This window comes from Ranitomeya variabilis, chromosome 5, assembly GCF_051348905.1.
Source record: "Ranitomeya variabilis isolate aRanVar5 chromosome 5, aRanVar5.hap1, whole genome shotgun sequence".
In the NCBI taxonomy this organism is placed as follows: Eukaryota; Metazoa; Chordata; class Amphibia; order Anura; family Dendrobatidae; genus Ranitomeya; species Ranitomeya variabilis.
This window is the reverse complement of record NC_135236.1, coordinates 495,256,444-495,284,242: the sequence shown is the minus strand read 5'-3', so window position 1 is coordinate 495,284,242 and position 27,799 is coordinate 495,256,444. Positions and strand designations below refer to the sequence as shown.

Below are 27,799 nucleotides of genomic sequence, written 5' to 3'. Positions count from 1 at the left end.
ACATTGTGTAGTGAAAGTAAAAAGAGAGTTTATGATCAAGGTCATTTGCTGGTCTTGCAATAGTAAAAAGAAACCAGACATCCAACCCAGGCCCTGCTTCTTGTAATTATTTTTCTGCATAACAAAGATGTTCCTTACAGTTAGAATAATTCATCTTCTTATTGTACAGGACAGACAGCAACAGACATGCGTGTAGATCAAAGTTGTGCTCAAATGTAGAAAACAGTTAATCATCATCTGTCACTTATGACACAGGCAGTCAGAGTCATATTTGTTTCTTTCACTGTTATGTGTCTGGTCAGTCTCATCTCAGTGAATGGTATTTTCTGTTCCAATAATTACAATTTAAAGGGATTAACCGTGGAATATTTATTGTAACAAATGTGTCGAGGACATGATTTTGTGACACAGTAATATAAAAGTATTACTTTTAGTACAGCCTCCATGACAGACTGCACAGCTCTTCTGTCCATACAATGGCTGCTGTTGAAGGGTCATGTGACCAGACCTGTTCATCAGCCTCCTCCAAATGCAGCTTTCAATGAGAGGTCTTTTACAATTGGAGGAGGCTGATTGTTGCTGGCAGAGAAGCATGTGACCAGACTTGTCCACTTTATGGACTGGATAGCTGTGCAGTCTGAGAGGAATGATGCAATAACAAGTATAGAAGGAGAACTCTTAAAACATTCAGTATAAATTAATAAATGCCACAAAATCATCTCAACCACATTGCAATAAAATGCAATGAGGGGCAATGAAAACATTGTATCTACCCCAAAATAATATCAGTAAAAATGTCTGCTCAAGGTGCAAACAAGAAGCCATCACCCATTCCCATATCCTGAAAAATAAAAACATTATGCCTCTTGTAAAATGGCGACACAGGCAAAAATTGTGTTTTCTTACAAATTTCGGATTTTTTTTCACCACTTAAATAAAAAATAATATACGTTTGGTATCTGCGTTATCGTAGTGACCTGGAGAATCATATTGCCAGGTCATTTTTGCCATATTATGAACATGATAAATAAAAAACTTAAAAAACTATTGTCAAATTGCACTTTTTTAGCAATTTCAACTCACTTGGAATTTTTTTCTTATTTTCCAGTCCATCACATGTTACAATTAATGATATGTTTCAAAACTACAACTCGTCCTGCAACAAACAAGCCCTCATATGGCTATGTGGATGGAAAAATAAAATAGTTATGGCTCTCTTTGCAAGATCCTGAAGGGGTTAAGATTATGATCCAAAAAGGGATGTTCTACAGTCGCAAAAGAAAGTAGTTAATTCTTAGCCTTTATTCATATAGGATAAATAAGGCTATAATTTATGGTTTTTCTATTCGAAACTCAGAAGTATTATGAAGTTTGAATTTTTTTAATCCCGTATGAGTAAAAGCTAAGTTTTAACTATATTTTTGGTGCTGGAGAACCCCCCCTTTTTGGACCATGGGGAGATATTTGACCTGGAAGCCACACCAGTGCATACGCCATGCAGCACTCCTAGACCACACACTGTTTACCCTGAAAGTCTCCTGAGATGCTCATGTCTAACACATAAGTCGTCTGCTGAATTGACACTTTTTCTATTTTTTGTATATTAAGAGTATGTTTTTGTTTAATCTATTTTAGTTCTTTCATGAGATCGTTAATTGACCATATGGACTTCAAGGCATTGGAGCTGAAATTGTATAAGGCTAAGGTAAGAGACCGCTACTACAATTCTTCTGCGGATCCCAGGACCATTGAGTTGCGAAGTGCAGTACACTAAACTACAGCACTGATAATCTCAGGCTCGCAGACGCCTTGGAGATCATTTTGTAAGATGTGGAGGGTCAAGAAATACAGGTGCATCTCACAAAATTAGAATATCATCAAAAAGTTAATTTATTTCAGTTCTTTAACACAAAAAGTGAGACTCATATATTATATAGAGTCATTGGAAATATAGTGATCTATTTCAAGTGTTTATTTCTGTTAATGTTGATGATTATAGTTTACAGCCAATGAAAACCCAAAAGTCATTATCTCAGTAAATTTGAATACTTTATAGCACCAGCTTGAAAAAATGATTTTAAAATCTGAAATGTTGGCCTACTGAAATGTACGTTCAGTAAATGCACTCAATACTTGGTCAGGGCTCCTTTTGCATCAATTACTGCATCAATGCAGCGTGGCATGGTGGCGATCAGCCTGTGGCACTGCTGAGGTGTTATGGAAGCCCAGGTTGCTTTGATAGCAGCCTTCAGCTCATCTGCATTGTTGGTTCTGGTGTCTCTCATCTTCATCTTCCTCTTCACAATACCTCATATATTCTCTATGGGGTTAAGGTCAGATGAGTTTGCTGGCCAATCAAGCACAGTGATACTGTTGTTTTTAAACCAGGCATTGGTACTTTTGGCAAAATGGACAGGTGCCAAGTCCTGCTGGAGAATGAAATTTCCATCTCCAAAAAGTTTGTCGGCAGAGGGAAGCATGAAGTGCTCTAAAATTTCCCGGTAGACGGCTGCGCTGACTTTGGTCTTGATAAAACGTAGTGTACCTACACCAGCAGATGACATGGCTCCCGAAACCATCATTGATTGTGGATACTTCACACTAGACCTTGGAAATGAAGGTCCCAGAGTCTGGAGGAAGAGTGGAGAGGCACACAATCCAAGCTGCTTGAGGTCTAGTCTGAAGTTTCCACAATCAGTGATGGTTTGGGGAGCCATGTCATCTGCTGGTATCACACTGTGTTTTATCAAGACCAAAGTCAGCACAGCCGTCTACCAGGAAATTTTAGAGCACTTCAAGCTTCCCTCTGCCAACAAGCTTTTTGGAGATGGAAATTTTATTCTCCAGCAGGACTTGGCACCTGTCCACACTGCCAAAAGTACCAATGCCTGGTATAAAAACAACAATATAACCATGTTTGATTGGCCAGCAAACTTGTCTGACCTTAACCACATAGAAAATCTATGGGATACTGTCAAGAGCAAAATGAGGGACACCAGACCCAGTAATGCAGATGAGCTGAAGGCTGCTGTCAAAGCAACCTGGGCTTCCATAACACCTCAGTAGTGCCACAGCCTGATCGCATCCATGCCACGCCGCATTGATGGAGTAAGTGATGCAAAAGGAGCCCTGACCAAGTATTGAGTGCATTTACTGAACATACATTTCAGTAGGCCAACATTTCAGATGTGAAAATCATTTTTTCAAGCTGGTGTTATAAAGTATTCTAATTTACTGAGATAATGACTTTGGGGTTTCCATTGGCTGTAAGCCATAATCATCAACATTAACAGAAATAGTCACGTGAAATAGATCACTCTGTTTGTAATGACTCTATATAATATATGAGTTTCACTTTTTGTATTGAAGAACTGAAATAAATTAACTTTTTGATGATATTCTAATTTTGTGAGATGCACATGTACAGCTAAGAAATAAGGAATCTGCCAGCCTGTTACATATTTGACCTCCAGTATGGAACAGCAATAAAAAATACTATTTGTCCTTTCAAAATTACAAGAATAACAAAAAAAAAATAAAGAAAATATAACAGGTCGTTTAGCTTTACTCTCACTAGCAATATGATGTGGATACAATTTCCATAAACTAATATGTATGATATGATATATGAATAACATATTTATTTCCATTGCATTGCTTAAAGCGTGTGAATGCTTAGGAATAATATATCTCGTCCATTTTGTGGAGTATGTGTGATTGATAGGAACCTCTTCGCCTAACTGATCTACAATGATTGAAGCAAGCAATGCTAACAACTGTAGCTGATGTTCTGTAACTGCAGCGATTGTAAGACCACGGAATGAAGCTGATGAGGGCAACAAGCAATGCTGTGTAATATTATGCATGCTGTTCAGTAGCATATGCTTTTTGTCCTGGATCCATGCTGCATGTCACAAAGAGGAGGATGCTTGGCAGCCTTTATACAGCTTTTTTTTTGTGTGCGTATGTGTACTTTGTTGGGGGAAGGGTTCGGGACGGGGAGAGCGAACAAAGACGGCATTTAAACTGATTTCCTTGGGGAGTTTTTGAAAGGCAAATTTGATTGTTTAAATTAAATTTGAGGCCCTGCCTAACATCTTTACCTTGTTTTATTCTTCAAGTATATTAGTTTGTAGATTCGTTTTACTTTATTTTTGCTATTTTATTGTTGTGTGAACTCTGAGGTTTATTGATCATTTTTAGCTTACTTTGGCAGGAGTCTCATTTGAACGTGGAGTTAGTAATCAAATACAACACTGTAAAATTATCAACATATATTAAATACAGCAGTAAACATAAATTTATAGATACACATACTATCATGTAAGTGTAAAGTAAACTTCTGGCTTTACAAGTGGGAGAGATCCGATAATAAGACCTCGGGACTGAAATCCCCCTGCAGTTCTGCAGGTGCTGTTATCACAAGGCGTTATGTACAGAATTCTTTATTCTCTGACGCTTAACAACTTATCTGTCAGTCTACTGCATTGATTTCTATTTACAATAATACAATATTGTTAGAATCGCTCATTTGCAATTTGCATACCTGTGGTTACATGCTGATGAGCATTTAGAGAAGCAAGGAGAGAAGTCAGTCAGCGTATGATGACCACATGTTTGCAAAACTGCATATGAGCAATCACGCGACAATTGATTAAACTGGCAAGTAGAACTGAATCCTAACAGTATATACACTACACAGTTAGGATTCAGCCTAATTTAGTGTCTGGAGAAGATTAGCCCTATCCTGGAAGACCTACTTAAAGGGAACCTGTCAGCGGGATTGTGCTCTTTAAACTATAGACAGTGTCAGGTTGGTGCCGTCATACTGATTAGACCGGGGTCAGACTAGCGTATGGCATCCGATGCGAAAGCATCGTATGTGATATACTAATGACGCTCGGCTCATGCTCTGCTGGGAGCGGGAGCCGAGTGTCATGTGTCTGTGCTCTGAGCCTCTCCATCTCCTCCATTGCCGGGGTCAGCGTATATCGCACATCACTCAGATGATATCCGAGTGATGTGCATTGTCTCACTCGCACCCATAGGCTTATATGGGTGCGACTAAGCCGAGACTCGGCCGAGTGTCGGTGACAATCACAGCATACTGCGATTTCACTCACATGTTGAAAATGGCAGAGAAAAAAAAAAAGATAATGTGAGCTGCCCCATAGATAAATACTGGTCCAAGTGCAATGCGATTTTTTATCGCATAGCACTCGTCCGTATTCCTCTCTAGTGTGACTCCAGCCTTACAATGATACCTGGGTGATGAAATCCACCTTATGGTTGTTGTTTAATCAGTATTTGTAGTTTTCAGTTAATTATATGCTTGTACTCTGGGCCGGCCTGTGGGTGGGGGTCTTTATGTGGTGCTCTGCATACATATTCATCTGTATTGGCTTATGACAGGTCATCACGGATCCTTCACTGACCTGCCCCCTATTTTACATAATGCTATTATACAGTGGGGATAGAAAGCAAAATTACATTCAGCAAAATGGCGCCGGCAGTGGTGCCTGCGCAGTAGCATGTATCGCATAATGCATATACTGTATTTTTCGGATTATAAGACGCACTTTTCCCCAAAATGTTTTGGGGAAAATGGGGGTGCATCTTATAATGTGGATATAACTCACCAGTACCGTTGCTACAGGCCACAAGCTGGGATTAGGGGGTGTCCGGCAGTGCTGCGGGGCTGTCTGGCAGGGCTGCGGGGGCTTTGCTGACATTTTGTGAAAGGTCAAAGCCTCCGCAGTTACATGGTTTCCTGTATGGTGGACTCTGGGAAAATGGCCGCCGGGGGTCGGCGCATGCGCAGATGGAGATCTCGGCACAAAGATCTTGGGAGGCCATTTTCCCTACGTCCACCGCACAGGAAACCATAGAAATACGGGGGCTCTGGCCTTTCACTAAATGTCTGCAGAGCCCACGCAAGACCGGAGACACCCACAGCAGCAACGGGCACCCCTGCAGCACCGGACACCCGCAGCAGCATCGGACACCCGCAGCGGCGCGCTGCACATCGGAACACCCCCTCATCCCAGCCTTCGGCCTACAGCATCACCCCACTCCTGCCTCATCCAGCAGCGACCCTGAGACCCCGGTTCCTCACAGGCATCACCCCAGGTAAGCAATAAGACGCATGGATTATAAGAAGCACCACCATTTTATTAAAAAACTATTTTTTTCCTATTTTTCTCCTCAAAATTTGGGGTGCGTTTTATAATCCGGAGCGTCTTATAATCCGAAAAATACGGCAATATGGTAGGGAGAAAAATATTTAACTTCAGCAAAATGGTGCCTGGGCATGCGCCACTGCCGTCGCCATTTTGCTGAATGTACTTTTTTTTTCTTACCCCACAATATTATTTACATTATGTAAAATAGAAAGCAGGTCACTGAAGGATCAGTGACCTGTCATAAGCCCATACACATGAATATGTAAGCAGAGCACCACATAAGACCCACCAACAAGCTCGCCCATCAACCAAGATATCATTTTAATCAGTATAACGGCACCCACCTGACAGTGTCTGTAGTTTTTATGAGCAAAATCGTGCTGACAGGTTTGCTTTAAAGGGTTTGTCCACGTTTGGCATGGAAGTCTATGTGACTTCTAACTTGTGGATCTTCATATTGTGCATAGCACACACTGTCAGGATTCTCCAGTGCCAGGAACAGATGGTGACGTGAGAGCAATTATGTGATATGCATACTCGCAGCAATATTCTGACTAGGTGTGTACGGCCTTACTGAATACAATTGAATTGAGCAAGGCCGCACATATCTGCTCGGAATGTAGCCAGAAGTATGGCTATCACATATATGATCGCACAGTTTCAATGCTAACACAAGAGAATGCTGACGTGTGAATTTACAAGGTTGCAGTCACAAATAGTAACTACAGACTTTTGTGTGAAACCTGCACAATTTCTGTAATGATAATGCAACATGACAAATTGGAGAGAGCTGTGCAGTATTGCTCCATGAATTTTACTACTGTCAGTTCCCAGCAGCTATTAAAATTGATTGGTGAGAGTGCTGGGTGTTGGAACCCCAATGATCCAATATCGATGACGTATTCGAGGGATAAGTCATTAATGTCATTTGCTCATGATTCTTTTTCCATGGCTCCAATTCATTAAGATGTCCCCCAAAATGCCCGAGCTCCCACATACAGAATGATAAATCTGTAGTGAATTCCCCCTACAAGTACAGTATGATGACCCAAGCAAAGTTTGAGGCCCCAACAAAACACTATGATGTCCCCACATCTCCCTATATGCAGTATAATGTACCCACAGCTTCCTATACAGTGGAGAAAAAAAGTATTTAGTCAGCCACCAATTGTGCAAGTTTTCCCACTTAAGAAGATGAGAGAGGCCTGTAACTGACATCATAGGTAGACCACAACTATGACAGTCAAAATGAGAAAACAAATCCAGAAAATCATCTTATATGATTTGTCAAGTTTTATTTTGCAAATTATGGTGGAAAATAAATATTTGGTCATTAACAAAAGTTCATCTCAATATTTTGTTATATATCCTTTGTTGGCAATGACAGAGGTCAGACGTTTTCTGTAAGTCTTCACAAGGTTGGCACACACTGTTGGTGGTATGCTGGCCCATTCCTCCATGCAGATCTCCTCTAGAGCAGTGATGTTTTGGGCCTGTCACTGTGCAACATGGACTTTCATCTCCCTCCAAAGGTTTTCTATGGGGTAGAAATCTGGAGACTGGCTAGGCCACTCCAGGACCTTCATATGCTTCTTACGAAGCCACTCTTTGCTTCCCTGGTGGTGTGCTTGGGACCATTATAATGCTGAAAGACCCGTCCACATTTCATCTTCAATGCCCTTGCTGATGGAAGGAGGTTTGCACTCAAAATCTCATGATACATGACCCCATTCATTCTTTCATGTACACAGATCAGTTGTCCTGGTCCCTTTGCAGAGAAACAGTCCCAAAGCATGATGTTGCCACCCTCATGCTTCACAGTAGATATTGTGTTCTTTAGATGTAACTCAGGATTCTGTCACCTCAAAACACGACGAGATTTTTTCCTACCAAACAGTTCTACTTTGGTTTCTTCAGACTATATGACATTCTCCCAATACTATTCTGGATAATCCAAATGCTCTCTAGCAAACTTCAGACGGGCCCGGACATGTACTGGCTTAAGCAGGGGGACATATCTGGCACTGCAGGATCTGAGTCCCTGGCGGCGTAGTGTGTTACTGATGGTAGCCTTTTTTATGGTGGTCCCAGCTCTATGCAGGTCATTCACTAGGTCCCGCTGTGTGGTTCTGGGATTTTTAGTCACCGATCTTGTGATCATTTTGACCCCTCGGGGTGAGATCTTACGTGGTGCCCCAGATCGAGGGAGATTATCAGTGGTCTTGTATGTCTTCCATTTTTTTATTATTGCTCCCACAGTTGATTTCATCACACCAAGCTGCTTGCCTTTTGCAGATTCAGTCTTCCCAGCCTTGTGCAGGGCTACAATTTTGTTTCTGGTGTCCTTTGACAGCTCTTTGGTCAGACTCATCACCATAGTAGAATTTTGAGTGTGACTGTTTGAGGTTGTGGACAGGTGTCTTTTATACTGATAACAAGTTCAAACAAGTGCCATTACTACAGGTAATGAGTAGAGGTCAGAGGAGCCTCTTAAATAAGAAGTTACAGGTCTGTGAGAGCCAGAAATCTTGCATGTTGTTAGGTGACCAAAAATTTATTTTCCACCATAATTTGCAAAATAAATCTTGACAAATCAGACAAGGTGATTTTCTGGATTTGTTTTCTCATTTTGACTCTCATAGTTGTGGTCTACCTAAGATGTCAATTACAGGCCTCTCTCAGCTTTTTAAGTGGGAGAACTTGCACAATTGGTGGCTGACTAAATACTTTTTTTCCCCACTGCATATAGTATGATGCCCCGATGGCTCCATATATACAATAGGATGGCCCCACATATATATATATATATATATATATATATATATATATATATATATATATATATATATATATATATATATATATATATATCTAATATATAAAGCTGAATGTGTGTGTGTGTGTATGTATGTATGTATGTATGTATGTCCGGGATTGGCATCTGAACCGTAGCAGCTACAGCCACAAAATTTTGCACAGTCACACGTCTGGACCCCGAGAGCGTCATAGGCTATGTTGTGAGGTGAAATTTTAACCCCGCGCTTTCCAATTCACCAAACAATTTTGCCCCTATCTACATAATGGGGAAAAAGTGAAAGGAAAAGTGTTGGAGGCGTCGCAGCTACAGGCACAAAATTTTGCACAGTCACACGTCTGGACCCTGAGAGCGTCAAAGCTATATTGTGAGGTGAAATTTTAACCCCGCGCTTTCCAAGTCACCAAACAATTTTGCCCCTATCTACATAATGGGGAAAAAATGAAAGGAAAAGTGTTGGAGGCAAATTAACAGCTGCCAGATGTGAACAGGGGGGACTTAAAGAATGACAGCGATGGCACCAAAGAGTATATACTGTACAGTTGCTAAGGTGGGGCCCCAACATGGGATAATCACACCACCACGGGGATATGAACACACACACAAAATGCGCCACACACTACCACGTGCTCGAACACATATACCACCCTCAGTGCACATTTCACCACACATACACCAACCTCGCCACATAAAAGTAGAAACACAAAAGTCGCCGCTCAAAACTCGCCACGCGCAAAACTCTCCACATGCAAAACTCGCCACACGTGCAAAACTCGCCACACGCAAAACTTGCACACGCAGAAAAATTGCCACACGCAGAAAAATTGCCACATGCACAAAAGTTGCAACACATGCAAAAGTTGCCTCACACAAAACTTGCACATACTCAAAAGGCACCACACATAAAACTCGCCACGCGCAAAACTCGCCATGCGCAAAACTTGCTGCACACAACTTGCTACACTAACCTGTCACATGCAACTCGACACACAAAAAGTTGCTACACGCATGTCGCCACACAAAACTCATCTCACAAAAGTCCCTACATGCATGTCGCCACACGCAACTCAACACACACAACTTGACACACGAAACTCGCCCTAAAACACACACAAGTCTGGTATCCTTCAAAAATAAAAATCTGATTAATAAGCAGACAAACTACAAGAGCAACAAATGTACCATATAGGAATCCGGCAGCTGTCAGTCACATGACCAGTCTATTATGTGTATGTGTGAGCTAATATATACTGCCAGGGGGTGGGCTTACTGTTGGCTGGGGATTTATCAGGCTGCCATTTTAGCTTACAAATACTGAGGTAAAAATACTGACCAAATAACGTGTGAACGAGGGCTAATACAGGAGGAGATGGCATACAGCTATATACTATATACAGGAGATGACACACAGGTATATACTATTTACAGGGGAGATGACACACAGGTATATACTATATACAGGAGGAGATGACACACAGATATATACTATATACAGGAGAGATGACACACAGGTATATACTATATAGAGGAGGAGATGACATACAGGTACATACTACATACAGGAGGAGATGACATACAGGTATATACTATATACAGGAGGAGATGACACACAGGTATATACTATATACAGGAGCAGATTACCTACAGGTATATAGTATATACAGGAGGAGATGACACAGGTATATGCTATGTATAGGAGGAGATGACATACAGGTATATACTATATACAGGAGATGACACACAGATATATACTATATATAGGTGAGATGACACACAGGTATATACTATATACAGGAGATTACATACAGGTATATCTAATATATAAAGCTGAATGTGTGTATGTATGTATGTGTGTATGTCCGGGATTGGCATCTGTACCGTCGCAGCTACAGCCACAAAATTTTGCACAGTCACACGTCTGGACCCCGAGAGCGTCATAGGCTATGTTGTGAGGTGAAATTTTAACCCCGCGCGTTCCAATTCACCAAACAATTTTGCTCCTATCTACATAATGGGGAAAAAGTGAAGGGAAAAGTGTTGGAGGAAAATTGACAGCTGCCAGATGTGAACAATGAGGACTTAAAGAATGAGAGCGATGGCGACAAAGAGTATATACCGTACAGTTGCTAAGGTGGGGCCCCGACATGGGATACTCACCACACACGGGGATATGAACACAAACACAAAATGCGCCACACACTACCACGTGCTTGAACACATATACCACCCTCAGCACACATTTCACCACACACACACACCAACCTCGCCACATAACAGTCGAAACACAAAAGTCACCACTCAAAACTCGCTACATGCAAAACTCGCCATATGCAAAACTAGGCTCACGCAAAACTCGCCACACGTGCAAAACTCACCTCATGGAAAACTCACCTCATGCAAAACTTGCACACACAGAAAAATTGCCACATGTACAAAAGTTGCACCACATGCAAAAGTTGCCTCACACAAAACTTGCACATACTCAAAATGCACCACACATAAAACTCGCCACGCGCAAAACTCGCCATGCACAAATCTTGCTGCACACAACTTGCTACACTAACCTGTCACATGCAACTCAACACACAAAATGTTGCTACACGCATGTCGCCACACAAAACTCATCTCACAAAAGTCGCTACATGCATGTCGCCACACGCAACTCAACACACACAACTTGACACATAAAACTCGCCCTAAAACACACACAAGTCTGGTATTGTCCTTCAAAAATAAAAATCTGATTAATAAGCAAACTACAAGAGCAACAAATGTACCATATAGGAAATACGGCAGCTGTCAGTCACATGACCTGTCTATTATGTGTATGTGTGAGCTAATATATACTGCCAGGGGGGAGGGCTTCCTGTTGGCTGGGGATTTATCAGGCTGCCAATAGCAACCAATCACAGCTCAGCTTCTATTTTGCTACAGTTAATTAACCTGAGCTCTGATTGGTTAATATAGGCAACAAAGACATTCTCAGTATAACAAAGCTAATATATGTTGTGAAATGCTTCTATTTGCTTAGTTTTTGCCTTTTAATAATTACATTTCTATCTATTTGTTTTGTGGTTTTTGTGTGCAGAATAAATTTTTGTTAACACATTCTATTTTGCTAACAGCAGTCATTAACCCGGGCGAAGCCGGGTAGTACAGCTAGTATATATATATATATATATATATAAATAAATTGGCCACAAAGCTTCCTTTACACAGTATAGTGGCCCTTATTGCTCCAGATGTACAGTATAATGGCCTCCACAGCTGCCTTGCATATAGTATAATAATTCCACAACTCTCTATACACAGTATGATGCCTCCACAGCTCCCTTTGAACACATGTGATGGACCAACACATCCTTATATACAGTATGGTGGTTAAAAATCTCCTGGTGCACCATATTATGGTCCACCATCTCTCTATGTACAGTATGATGGCTCACACAGCTCCCTATATATAGAATGATGCCCCCCACAGCTCACAATCTACATTAAAATGGCCCCCACAACTCCAGATATACAGTATGATGGACTTACAGCTCTCTATATACACTATAATGGCCCCCAAAGCTCACTATGTACTGTATCCTGACCCCCACAGCTCCCTATATACATTATGATGCCCCTATATACAGTATGATTGCCAACCCAAGTATCTTATATACAGTATGAGGACCCAAAGCCCCTTATATACAGTATGATGACCACTACAGCTCTATTATATAGAGTATGGACCCCGAACAAGTAATGACTGGTAAAATAATACAAAAAATACTCAACTACCTCACTTCCCCCAGTGCGCTGCTCCAGTCTCTGCAACCAAACACGCGATACAGTGATGTCCTTGTGCCAACTGTGTCATGTCTCAGGCTGGATAGCTGAGGAGGAAGCCATTGGCTTTCTCTTCCATAATTGTTTTCAAATGAATCTGCATCATTAGCAATCCAGATGTCAGTGGTGCTGGTGGAGCTCAAGGGTGTTAGGCACCAGGTTCTCCCCTGACCAGTGGCTGCAAGGTCTGTCTCCATGAATGTCCCTGAAGGAGAGGCCATGGTCCACCATAGGATTCTTCGGTACTCCAGTAGGCAAGCCCGACACTGCCCCAAATGTGCAATAATTTTTTCACAAGTGGAGCAAAAAGCAAACATTTGGTCTACATCATGTATGTTTTATAGTTTTAAATTGAATGTAGTGGAGTGGGTGTGGCTAAGAGTTATTAACCACCTAAATGTCGCTGACTTTTGAACAGGCCACTGTAGCCAGCAGACTCTAAGGCCGCTATATGGCTGTGAATTGCCATGGCAAACATCAGGACCACACAATCATGATCTCAGGGTGTCTATGGTGATTAAGAGGGAGAAGCCACACTCTGTTAACCATTTATATGATGTAGTCACTGTTAACAGCAGCATCTAAGGGGTAAAACAGATATGGACAGTGCCAACACTGATCATGGCTGATACACCAAGTTTTCAGCTACAGTGTACAGCCGACAGCTGCTGGATTGTTACTTGTGTGGGGATGCTATGCTCTTATATCTCTGATCAGTAAAAAGATGTATTGGCACTGCAGTCATTAAGGGGTTAATATACCACCACTTACCATACATACCCGAGTATAAGTCGACCCGAGTATAAGCCGAGGCACCTAATTTTGCCACAAAAAACTGGAAAAACTTATTGACTCAAGTATAAGCCAGGTATGCATTGTCCCCTCATCCCTATCCCAGTATGCGTCGCTCCTTATCCCCATCCTTGTATGCATGGCTCCTTATCCCCATCCCTGTATGCATGGCTCCTTATCCCCATCCTTGTATGCATGGCTCCTTATCCCCATCCTTGTATGCATGGCTCCTTATCCCCGTCCTTGTATGCATGGATCCCCATCCTTGTATGCATGGCTCCTTATCCCCATCCTTGTATGCATGGCTCCTTATCCCCATCCTTGTATGCATGGCTCCTTATCCCCATCCCTGCATGCATGGCTCCTTATCCCCGTCCATGTATGCATGGCCCCCGTGTTTGTATGCATAGCTCCTTATTATCCTTTTATGCATGGCTCCCGGTCCTTGTATGCATGGCTCCCCGTCCCTGTCCTTGAATGCATGGCTTCTTATCCCCGTCCTTGTCTGCATGGCTCCCCGTGTTTGCATGCATGGCTCCTTATCCCCGTCCTTGTCTTCATGGCTCCCCATATTTGCATGCATGACTCCTTATCCCTGTCCTTGTATGCATGGCTCCTTATCCCCGTCCTTGTATGCATGGCTCCTTATCCCCGTCCTTGTATGCATGACTCCTTATCCCCGCCCTTGTATGCATGGCTCCTTATCCCCGTCCTTGTATGCATGGATCCCCATCCTTGTATGTGTAGCGCCCCAGAGTCCTGGTCGTTGCAGTACTGATGCTCCGCCGCTAAGGGGGGCTATGGTACGTCTGATGGCACTGAAGGAGTTCACCTGACCAGGTATCACAGACACCAATACACTTCACAGTCTGGCCTCCAGGGGGAGCTAAGGGTGCTATGTATTAGGCCACTCCTCACAGTCTGGTAAAACTGGGGGTTAGATAGGAAGTTAGACAGAAGCTGACTGGGTTGGAACCAGGCAACATCCTGTGGCAGAGGGTGTTGCAGGGGAAGATTCAGGGGGGTCCCCGTCAGGGGTGGGATCCTGACAGAGGCCTAGCGAACAGAAAGAACGTTACGGGACCGCGCCTGCACTTCATCGCGGCGGTACCCCAAGAAAGGACAAGAAGCGAGGTTTATTGTGCTGAGTGAGAAACGAGATCAACGCAACAAGGAGAAACACCAGTAGGAGTCGTGCTGTAAGACTAGGCAACATCCTACTGAGGCGTGTAGCCGGTGGCCGGAACGCCGAGGAAGTATTGAGCTCCAGGCCTTACTTCAAACCTACAGCAGGACAGTCAGTTATAGGCGGGCTGTCTCACTCAAAATCACCTAAGCAGACACAGGGGGCAACATTTGGAGAGGAGCGACTCTAGGGTCCCGGAAGAGCTCCGAGCCTACCCGTCATACGGGTGCGTCCTAGCCATATCATCTGGGGGGACGAAGAACATCATAATCGAGTTGTGAGAGAACTTCAGAAATGGACACAACAGTTGTGGGGACTATCCCGTAAGCACAGCAGGGGAGGACCACAACACACAAGCGCTAGAAGGTAGGCACAGATTTCGACCTGCAAAGGGAACTCTGGAGGTGCCATCGGACCGGCTGGACTCACGCAGCCCGGTTAACCGTATTTCGGACTGAGGATCCGGAAGCCTTCAGTAAAGAGGTAAAGAGACTGCAACCTGGTGTCCTTGTTATTTACTGCGACCGACACCACACCACAACAGCATCACTCTCCACCTTCATTGGACGCCCCTCAGCAGGGTCACGGGCCGGGTCTAGCCACCGTGACAACCCCAGAACTGAGACAGAGAGGCCCGGTACCAGGTACCCCTCGGCCCTGCGGCAGTGGGGGCGCTCCATATGCATGGCTCCTTATCCCCATCCTTGTATGCATGGCTCCTTATCCCCATCCTTGTATGCATGGCTCCTTATCCCCATCCTTGTATGCATGGCTCCTTATCCCCATCCCTGTATGCATGGCTCCTTATCCCCGTCCATGTATGCATGGCCCCCGTGTTTGTATGCATAGCTCCTTATTATCCTTTTATGCATGGCTCCCCGTCCTTGTATGTATGTCTCCCCATCCCTGTCCTTGTATGCATGGCTCCTTATCCCCATCCTTGTATGCATGGCTCCCCGTCCTTGTATGCATGGCTCCCCATCCTGGTATGCATGGCTCCCCGTCCTGGTATGCATGGCTCCTTATCCCATATGCTTGTGTGCATGGTTACTATAAAAAATGTGCTGATAATCTCGGCTTATACATGAGTATATACGGTATATTTTTATCTGTTGTTTGCCATGTTTATAATGCACAAGTTTTATTTTCATAGGCTTAGAATCTTTAGAATGAACTAGAATATATGATGAAAGTACTGCCTGTGTATCAGACATTTACTAATGATGAACATCTCAGATAGATATGTATGTCTAGAGGTTTGTGCTACACTAAAACCACTGTTGTGCAGCTTAGAAGGAGATTATGAAGCCCGGAAGTGAACTTGAAGAGTTTAATGCTGACAGGTGCTGACCAAGACTTGTATACAGTCATTACCATTTTAATAAGACTATAATAGACACACTGATAACTCAATGGGGTGCAAGGATCTCAATTTAACTGGCAGTACCACATCAATGTACTACAATTTTCAGCCTTTGTTTTCCTCCTTTATGATGTTGAATTGCAATAATTACAGCTCATCGATCATGTTTCCTTGAGTCGAAGACTTAATTAGTTGCCCAACCATAGCAAAAGAATGTCAGCCAAGAAGTAACTTTTTTACAACTACTAATTTTTGGCTGGTGTGACTATTAAGAAGGTCGCTGGAAAGCAAACTGTCCTAGGGGTAAAGCTTAAATAATACGAGAATACAGCCAAAAAACATGAAATAGACTCCTGCAGAATTTGGGGTTTGCATTGCGTTTTGCTACCACTAGTTTTCACTTTGTTCTTTATACCTGTTCATAACGGAGATAATCAGGAAACGAGTCCCCCATTTCAACGGCTTGATGGTCCTCCATGTACAGCTGCCAGACATGTCTGGTTGTGGCTTATATGTGGAAGAACAAAATCGGACATGCTGGATCCTTAACTCCTCCGACAATCATACGCTTTAGACTAGCTGTGGGCCAAGCCTTCACAGGATTCGCTGGGTGCATCTCTTTAGGCTGGTCTGCACTATTATCCTTGATAAAGACCATAAAAAGAACCCCAAATAAAAAGGCCCTTATCTATGGAACTATATGGCAGGCATAAAAAAACTCTGAGTACTGAGGTGAGCAGCGGAAATAAAATAACCAAAAATGGCCACTTTGGACCAGGTGATAGCCTGACGGGTTCTCTTTAAAGGAGATGTTACTGAGCTCTGCACTAATGTAGACTATCATATAAACCTGAGCTATAATTTAAGTTTTATACCCCGATTAATGCCTATTTGAGGGCTAATGCACATGCTGGATCCACAGAACATGTATGTCAATCTATCTAATAAGCTGTAAGTACCAGTTTACTAGTAAAAAATTTTGAAAGCTGAATTGAAAGAGGAAATGTAAAAGTATACCACAATCCATGTGGATGCCATAATCAGGTGGTTTACCCAATGTGAAGAATTTAAGTTATAGTTCACTCTTAACAGTGATTTCATACTGGTTGGTGGACAGCACCTCTGTAGAGCACAAATGCAGAAAGGCCTCTTTCCATTCATTTTCTGGATCTTCCAGGGTCCCAGAGGGTAGCAACCCCTCGGATCAGAATATTATGACATATCCTCGTATTGTGCCCCAAAATTGGTTTACTTTATGTTTTTCTCATTTATTGTGTTATTTCATATATGGTACAGGGAATCATGATATTCTAGTAGTTCTTTAATAATAATTATATTCATTAGGAAATTGAATTAACAGGTCATAGTTATACATTCCGTTAAAAAAAGCAGTGAAATGCAAAGGTTGAAGTTTTATGAAACCTCATTACCATTTGTAATGCTCCATCAGCAATCTATGGGGTTTCCAGAAATAGCTTTTTCAAGGAGTATAAAGATGAACATGTTTCTGTAATTTCCTATTCTAATTCTACAATCACTATATCTACAAATTACATTTCCTACGTTCTTTGCTGAATCCACATAAAATTACATAATTTAATACTGGAGCCAGTTGACAAAAAATGAACATATTCTTAGCTTATCGTGAACTACCTTCCTGTTCATATATTTTACGGCCACCCATTGACAACAATACACTCATTACACATAGTTTGCATTTGTCACATAAATAGGACACAGCAGCAGTCCACAGTCATGAGTGCTCAGAGGCAGCAAGGAGACCAGGACTAACTCATGTGTTTTATTCAGAATGGATTTACTACATCTATCAAAACAAAACACTGATTCTGTATGCGGGATGCAGTTTATTGGGTCTATCTATCTATCTATCTATCTATCTATCTATCTATCTATCTATCTATCTATCTATCTATCTATCTCTATCTATTCTATATCTATCTATTCTATATCTATCTATCTATCTATCTATCTATCTATCTATCTATCTATCTATTCTATATCTATCTACCTATCCCATATCTATCTATCTATCTCTCTATCTATCTATCTATCTATCTATTCTATATCTATCTATTCTATATCTATCTATCTATCTATCTATCTATCTATCTCTATCTATTCTATATCTATCTATTCTATATCTATCTATCTATCTATCTATCTATCTATCTATCTATCTATTCTATATCTATCTATCTACCTATCCCATATCTATCTATCTATCTCTCTATCTATCTATCTATCTATCTATCTATCTATCTATCTATTCTATATCTATCTATTCTATATCTATCTATCTATCTATCTATCTATCTATCTCTATCTATTCTATATCTATCTATTCTATATCTATCTATCTATCTATCTATCTATCTATTCTATATCTATCTATCTACCTATCCCATATCTATCTCTCTCTCTATCTATCTATCTATCTATCTATCTATCTATCTATCTATCTATTCTATATCTATCTATCTACCTATCCCATATCTATCTATCTATATATCCCATATCTATCTATCTACCTATCTATCTATCTATCTATCTATCCCATATCTATCTATCTATCTATCTATCTATCTATCTATCTATCTATCTACCTATCCCATATCTATCTATCTATCTATCTATCTATCTATCTATCTATCTATCTATCTATTCTATATCTATCTATCTATTCTCTATCTATCTATCTATCTATCTATCTATCTATCTACCTATCCCATATCTGTCTATCTATCTATCTATCTATCTATCTATCTATATATCTATCTATCTATCTATTCTATATCTATCCATCTATCTATCTATCTATCTATCTATCTATCTATCTATCTATCTCTATCTATCTATTCTATATCTATCTATCTATCTATCTATCTATCTATCTATCTACCTATCCCATATCTATCTATCTATCTACCTATCCCATATCTATTTATCTATCTATCTATTCTCTATCTATCTATCTATCTATCTATCTATCTATCTATTTATATATCTATTCTATATCTATCTATCTATCCCATATCTATCTATCTATCTATCTATCTATCTATCTATCTATCTATCTATCTATCCCATATCTATCTATCTATCTATCTATCTATCTATCTATCTATCTATCTATCTATCCCATATCTATCTATCTATCTATCTATCTATCTATCTATCTATCTATCTATCTGTCTAATAAGCAGAAAAATGACCCGCGCAACAATTGTTTTAGCCTCAATATTTATTGAAATTCTTTCTTCACAATGAAAATGTGCAATTTGAACATAAAGCACATTGGAAATGTTCAGCTCTCAGTTGATCTGGTCTTAGTAATTATTCTTCAGACCAAGCAGCATATTATCACACACCAAGGTTAATGCCAGAAGATTACCCATCATTTTTAAATTGATTGTGAAAGTGGTGCAAACAGGTGCAGGCACAAAAAGAAAAAGAAGGGTAAAAAAGTAGAAGAATGAAAGCAAAGGACTATTAGTGTTAACCACAGTAAAATTACAGGCTTCTTTAAACGTGAAGCATTCTTATATTACCAACTGAACACGTACAATTAGAGTGAGGCATTAGTAGGAGAGATGTGGACATTTGCAAAGATATACGTTGAATTAGCCTCTTTCATATTACACTGAGTATTTCTTTCATGTTCTGTACTTCTTACGGGACTTACTCCTATTGCATAAAAAGAAGGGAATGTGTTTCTGACAGTAAGGGCATGTCTACGCTAGCATTTATTTGCAGTAAGTCTTTTGTTACTGCAAATTGATTCACTGTGGCAAAAGTTTACCCCATAGAAATAAGTAGGATCAGTTGTTTTTGCAAAACTAAACGCTAGCATGAATAATCTTAGATCATTTTTCTGTGCTGTTGGTGCTCAGGTTCTAGATCCGCTGCTGCACCCTGGGCTTCTTCAACTCCTTATCAAAACTAAAGCTATTAAGAAAGACATATCTAATATCATTAAATAGAGATGAAAATATAATAGGCAAAAATAGTGATCAGGGTTGGGACAAGGTATTTTGGTGCCCTAGGTTGATGAGGGAGGCCGGTGGCACAGCCTCCTCGCCTCCAAATAAAGAAAGGAATAAGAGAGAGAGTAAGGTAACAGGTCCTCTAACGCATCCTCCCCCTGCTCCCCAAATAGGTAATGTCCAAGCTCTGATGGCCATTTTTACCACAATTGTTACCTTTTTCACCAAAATTACCAGTAAAAGTGAAAAAAAGTGGTTTACTTTAGAGATTTAGCAATTTCATAGTTTGATATAGGAAAAATTAAATGTTTCTGACTATTCACACGATACCAGAAACAAATAGCGAACCTCATCCTTGATATCTGATATTTTAAATATCAGACCCAAGGATGGGATTAATGGGAACAAATTTAGCTTAAATGTAATAAAGATCATTTGGTTTCAATTAAGGTGTTCAGCACTTGACAGATAACCTTATTGGAACAAAACAGACCCTATTTTAGCTAAAGAGGTGAGTCTGATGGTGTTTGTGTCTATGACGAGACAAATACAGCTTGCTAAAAAACTGATCGTGGATCTTGTGCAGTACTCATTTACTAATGGTGGTTCTGGTGATATATTCCAATGGCAACATGGCGGCTCAACATCTGCAAGGAGTTTGTATGTTCTCCCCGTGTTTGCGTGGGTTTCCTACGGGTTCTCCAGTTTCCTCCCACATTCCAAAGACATATTGATAGGGAATTTGGATTGTGACCCCATTGGGAACAGCAATGATAATGTATGATCGCAGCCCGGTCCAGGAGCCGCCGACATCCGCGCTGTAGTGCAGTGTATTGCCAGGCAGAGACCGGCTCTCGGCACAGCAATACTACTGTCAGCTGCCGGCCTATCAGAGGCCAGCAGCTGACATCTGCCTCCCGGTGCAGCAGCGTATGATGTCACTGCCATGCGCAGATGTCAGCTGTAGGCCCCTGATAGGCCGGCGGCTGACAGTAGTATTGCTGAGCCGAGAGCCGGTCTCTGCACGGCAATACACTGCACTACAGCGTGGATATCGGCGGCTGCTGGAGCGAGCGCGATCATTATGGGGTCTATGTGCCTGCGAGCTGCATGAAGCAGCCGGAGGAGCCGCATGCAGCCCGCGGGCCGCGTGTTTGAGACCCCTGATATAGACCCTGTTATTATTGAATCTTTGAATATTCAAAATAATGGTCTATCACCGTACTTAAACAGGAATTTCAGCACTCTCTCATTGTTTCATTAAATGCTAATTATTTATTACCACGTGTAGGTAAAACAGATATACAGTATGTTCAGACTTTTCTTAGGTGCAGGATTTAAAGCAAAATATAACATAAGTTTAAAGTAGCGCAATGGAACACATGAAGCCCCTGCTGGAGTGAAGCAGTATATAGAAAAATCCTGTATCCTGGTTGAAAAGAAAAATTAAGCTGTCAAAATCCAACAGAAGGACAGAGGAGGTTTCAGTGCATGGTGAAGTGCTGAGGACGTGATCTGGAGAATATGATAAGTGCTCCCGTGCCTATGTCCGATCTGCCAAGGTGCTGAGAAGCTGTGTCAATGGCTATTTTAAGTCCAGTGGTGGGAACTGGACTTAACAAGCTAACAATACAGCTAACAATCAAATTTGTATGGGTGCCTCCAACAGATGATTGTCCGGGCAGTTAAGGATCTAACATGTATGATTATAGCAGATGCATTAACTGTAGGAAAGAAATTGACCTAGGCTGAATTATTGTGTCTCCTAGAGATGACCAAATCTATTCAATGCAAATAAAATTCAAGTCAAATTGTTTGAAATTTACGAGCCCTGGCAAATTCAAACAAATTGTGATTTGAAATACCCAAATAATAGTAGTTGCTACCATAATCTGTATAATAAGCAACAAATGAAACCTATTATACAGGCTGTGGTACCATCTAGTGTGATTTTAAGTTAGCTCTCACAGCTCAGCAATAGAAAGGGAAAGCCCTAAGACATTAGACACATAACCAGACATTAATGTGTTGTACATCTGCAGAAGTGAAGAAGATGGGAGTAGTAGCTTGCAAATGATATAGAGATTAAATTGATTGAGAGGGGAGAAAGACAGGAGAGGTGCCAGCAGCAGTGCCTAACTCAGTATGAATGAACAGTGATATCATGTAGCTGGGATATTCCCTGCTGTATTAGAATAACATTTACATATTTTTCTATCTTCTTTCTTAGTGCACTAGAAAGCAGCAGCAAAGCAGCGCAATAATTTTTACAGAAAAATAAATCTGAAAATGGTATCAGTTAAAGATGGCATGCTTGCTTGTTATATGCAACTGTATTGCATGTTTTTGAATTTGACTTTTAATCTTTTTTGAAAAGGGCAGAATAATGGTTTTATAAAAATACAAAACTAAATTCTCCCGAATCCAGATTTTAATTGTAGTTGTCTAAGTCACAAAGCACACATCTTTTTTTTCACATTAATTTTACTTGTCAACTTTTACCAGTACATGTCACACCAATACAGCAGCCCTTTGGAGGTGATGAATTTTGCATGTATACTTCCAGAGAATTTCTTGCCATGTCATTTTTGGAAAGGGGTTGGATTGTGCTAAATAAAAAAAATGCGAAAATTTTAATGTACATATCTGTTTTTGCACACCTGTATAACTAGTCCACAATTTCACATCCATTCATGCCAAAGTTGTACTGATGCATGTGGCTACATCTTGCTTTCTGTATCTGTACCTAGATACATAGCATTTCATGGTAAAACAAGGGATGAGCCAACACAAACTGTAAAGCATCATGGGACATTTCACTATTGGATTACCTTCGGAACTTCCTGACACCTCTACATTACTAACCCCTGGGCTTTGGTGTCATCCAGCTGCTTACATCAACCCCACAAACAACTACCCCAATTGCTGCCGCACCAGGGCAATAGGGAAGAGCCGATCCTAAGAGCCAGAATTAGCACATCAAATATGATGCACCACTGCTCAGGTGTCTACAGGCTGATATTTGGGAATGGCCCAATAACCGTGGATATTCCCAGCCTATTCATATAATTTGTCTGCTTTCCCTTAGCTTGTTATCAATCCTTTCCCAACATACGTCATTTACATATGGTGCCACGGGAGCTACCTTCCCACAAATCACAGTATATATTCCGTACCATGATCACGCGGGCTCATACTGAGTGTCGCCTCAATCAAATTCGGGTGTCAACTCTATATGAAAACTGACACCTTGCAGTAACGTTCACAATTGGTGCTAGAACCTGTTGCAGGCATTTAACATCACAGAGGGAAGGAGCTCACATCAGCATAACGTTATGCCGATGGTCTGCATGGTGACCCCAGGCCGAAAGATGGCAGCAGGGTCACTCAGAGACGGATGCCTGTCAGCTTATGCTGAGATCATGAGCTGACACGCCTCCTCCCTGCATGTCAGATGCTGATTGTAACGCCCACAGGGCATGGGGAAATATAGTGGACTCACTAGACCACTGATGGAGCAGTGGTAGCTGTATACCCGGTACACAAGAGACAGGAGAATGTGCTTCCAAAAAGCAAAGGTATTTATTTAAATGAAAAACAAACAGAAAGAGGTGCCGGAGAGAAGAACCCTCTGGACCACAACACTGAACCATGTAGTGGAGCACCGGGCAAGGTGTACCCCTATACAGGGGTTCCCCCATCACAACACCAGATGGCCTAAATGCCGCAGTACCCGGACCAGAGGGACGACCCGTACAGACCGTATAAACAAGATGGTGGAACTCAGGCTCTATCAATGAAGAGAATCCTGGAAGCTCTGTGAAGTTTCGGAAAGGCTGATCCAGCCGGCAGCCAAATCTGGATGGTTCAGTGAGGAGCAGCTTAGCCAGCCTGGAGTGGAAACCGGAGAGTCCAGGAGGATCCAGAATAGAGAACTGCCAGCGGAGGATACTGAGGAGACAGAGGGATTAGCAAACCAAAAGTAATAAACTACACTTAGCAGAGCAGAGCAGCGCACAGCAGAGTGTGGCCTGAGCAGAAGGCCACAAACAATGGAATGAACACATTGCCCAGGCACCTCCCTTAAGGGGAGGGTGCTTTTTATGCACAGAGCATCACAACACAGACAGCCCTAATAGCAAACAGGTGTCCTGCTGTTTCAAGTATGTGCAGGAAGCGGGGCGTGGCTCCTAAGAGCATTTCCAGGAGACCTGCCAAGAGGATGCAGGTTCTTAGCAGAGAAAGAAGCCGCTGATAGTCTGGAGCCACGGACAGGGTGAGTAAGGCTGTGTGATAGGCGCCGGTCTCCCTGCACAGCGGAGACTGGACCTGCGGCTGAGGGCATGACACTGATCCAATGCTCTGCAATGCAGAAGCATTGCAGAGCATTAGATCAGCAATCTGTCAGTATGAAATTGATGTCCCATCCTGGACCAATGTAAAAAAGTAAAAAAAAAGTTAATGAAAATTGAAAAAATCTTTTGTGATTTGTTAAAAAAATTAAGAATAGAAAAAATAGGAAAAATATGAATCCAATAAATACATTTATTAATGTAAAAAAAGTACACATATTTGGTATTGTTGCGTCCGAAATGACCCGACCTATAAAACTGTCCAACTAGTTAACTCCTTCAGTGAACACCGTTAAAAGAATGAGGCAAAACAAACTATACTTTAACATCTTACCTGGATAACAAAATGTAGAATAAAGAACGATCAAAAGACCAGTGTAAATAAAAATGGTATATCTGAAAGCATCATTTGTCCCGCAAAAAAGAAGCCCCCATACAGCTACGTCAGTGTAAAAATAAGAAAGGTACAGCTCTCAGAATAAAGCGATGCAAAAATAATAATTTTTTTTATAAAATAGTTTTTAATGTGTAAAAGTATCAAACATAAAAACACTATGTATATAAATGCAGTATCGCTGTAATTAAAGTGAGGGAAATAAGTATTTTTTTCACAAATAATAGCAAGTGATATCGAACAAATTTTACCACTAACATGAAGTACAATATGTCACAAAAAAAACATTCTCAGAATTAGTGGGATCCATTGAAGAATTCCAGAATTATTACTTCATAAAGAGACACTGGTCAGAATTTTACAATTTGACCAGGTCAGGAAGGTGACAACAGGCATCAGGGTAAAGGGGTTATAAATGGGGGGATTCCAAGCCATTATTTATTACTAATAAATAAATGAAAAATGTGAATACATAAATAAAGAAATGAAAAAAACAATGTGGCACAGTTATCTCTTTACTATAAGCACCAGCAGTATGCCACTCGTCACTTCTCATCAGAGTCAGCAAGGGAGCGCACTGTCAATATGCATGAAAAAGAATATTGAACAGTGGCAAGATCCTACTGAGCATACAATGGAATCGACAACCGATGCATCCTTATTGGAGCAGGGATTAACATAACCCCTGGAACAGATGTCTCTGATGATGCTTCATTTCAGAGTGACCACAGCCTTCGCCCCCTCTTGACGTATTGTTTGAGTATCCCAGCATGCACTGGGGATTCTAAAACAAAATGTCATCAAATAGGAAGTTGGTAAGTAAAAAATAAAGCAGTTGGACAGCGCACAGTAGGGAATTTTTAACTTTTAATAACTTTTACTTTTAATAAAGTATATTACAAAAACAACTAGATGATTACTTTAAACTAACACTGATTAAATCCAAAATATCTATCTATTCAAAGTAAAGTTCACGTTCTATTAAATAAATATAAATGATAGAATTTTGATTTGGACACAGTGAGGCATGCAGTATTTATGAAGTGCAAATTGTGCAATAATTCTAACTTAATTTATGCCAAAAAAAACCCTGTTTTTCATTACTATATTGTGTTTTAGACTCTTTATGTGCTCTGTCCAATTAGGAGGCATGACCTTGTTGAAAAGATGCATGGATTTCCACAAAAAGGAATATGTCTGTACTAACTAGTGACAATGTGCACTAAAATGTTGCAAATTTCTGGCATAAAGTAAGTCAAGTATTAGGTAGTGTAAACTTATACTGAACAGTCTTAAAAAGCCCCAAATGTATCAAACAGATTTGATAAAGTCTGTGTCTGCACTGCCCAACAATTAGGCAGTTTTGATAAATATGTGCAATGAGTTCATGTGGAATTGCTTCTGCCTTCGCTTCTATGGGATTTTTTTTGTTACTAGATTACTTACTTTGTTTAATTTCTTTCAGCAACTCTTTCTGTGCAACATTGATGCTGAAAGCAGGAGTATCAGTGTGGAACAGCTCCTGTTAGAACTAAAGGCCGGAGGAATTAGCAGGGAGCATGAAGAAGCTGCACAATTGGAATTAAGTCACATTAAGAAGTTGGATATTCTTGACTTTCTGACATATTTGCCACTTTTTGTTCTTATTCATAATTCCGTTATCTCCAATCCTCTTGATGACTCAAGAAAAATATGAACATTAATAATAGTGGTTACACCAATCAGCCAATACATTAATATTTTGTAGGTTCCTCATGTCTCACCATGAGATATAGATTTCACATGACCTCTGAAGGTGTCTTGTGAAGCTGAGACGCTGGGATGTTAACATTAGATGATTTAAGTTATGCAGGTTGCCTCCATGTATCTGAATTGCTTTCGAGAACATCCTACAGATATTCCTTATTGCCCCATGACCGATATATCCATAATAGAGCCAGTCAGGATGTGTGGAGTGGGATCGGGAGCATAGCCAGCTTCCTGCGGGACAAATGGGGACACATAGTGTCAGATGCAGCAGCTGAAGCATAATTATAATGTATTCTTTTCACTTCATCTCTTTTAATGATATGACTGATAAATGTATATTGCACAGTACCATGTATGATTATAATTTGAATTCTCTTTGATACAAATGATTGTGTAATCGAACAGTTGCATGTCTTCATATTTTACATTCAAGTACAAGTTCCTTTCTCTCACAACACAGAAATTCTGGCAGTTACTTAGAACTTCAAATTAAAACTTAAATGGGTATTCCTATTTCCAAGATCCTATCCCAATGTGTATTAGGTGTAATAATAATAATATTAGCAAATACCTCCAATTAGAAATGTAGTATGGTTCTCCTGATAACTATTGATGAGCGAACTTGCTTGGAAAACATTTGCCAATCTCAAATTCGTCACGAACATGGCTCATTCGCATTGCCGAGCATTTTCCCTCAATTCGGCAAAATTTGTGTATAGTTCGGTAAATGATCATGTTTCCGCTAATGCTTTTGTTAGGGACAAAAAGAGGAAAAATGACTGGCCACTCAAACCCATGAATAAAAAGGAAAAACTTTATTTTGGCATGTCAAACCAAATTAAAAACATGAGAAACACCTGACGCATTTCTGGAGCGTCACTAGCACCCTTACTAATAGGATATAAAACAAACAACATGACATGAAATATATAAGAAACATAAACCAATCACAAATGAATGAATAATTGCCCAAATTAAGTACCAGCTGAAGTCAAGTGGAAGGAAAATTTAAAAAAAAACACTAATAAACATAAAATAAATCATTCTCTTAAATTCATCCCTTTAGGATATCTCGTGTCCAACTTTAAAATCCAAAAGGATAAAAGTTTTTGCTTGTTGCCACCTCTA

The 27,799-nt window shown here is 40.7% G+C and overlaps 1 protein-coding gene across 1 annotated transcript in view; it reads left to right on the top strand.

Moving 5' to 3' along the window:
* The window catches only part of LOC143773761 (uncharacterized), a 77,689-nt gene extending 50,671 nt beyond the window's left edge, over window positions 1-27,018 (top strand). Inside the window, exons 2-3 of the mRNA XM_077261109.1 lie at window positions 1,636-1,705; window positions 26,388-27,018. Of these exons, the coding sequence (XP_077117224.1) occupies window positions 1,636-1,705; window positions 26,388-26,618 (301 nt within the window). The 3' untranslated portion in view covers window positions 26,619-27,018. The remainder of the gene's footprint in view (window positions 1-1,635; window positions 1,706-26,387) is intronic.
* The last annotated feature ends 781 nt before the right edge of the window (window positions 27,019-27,799 follow it).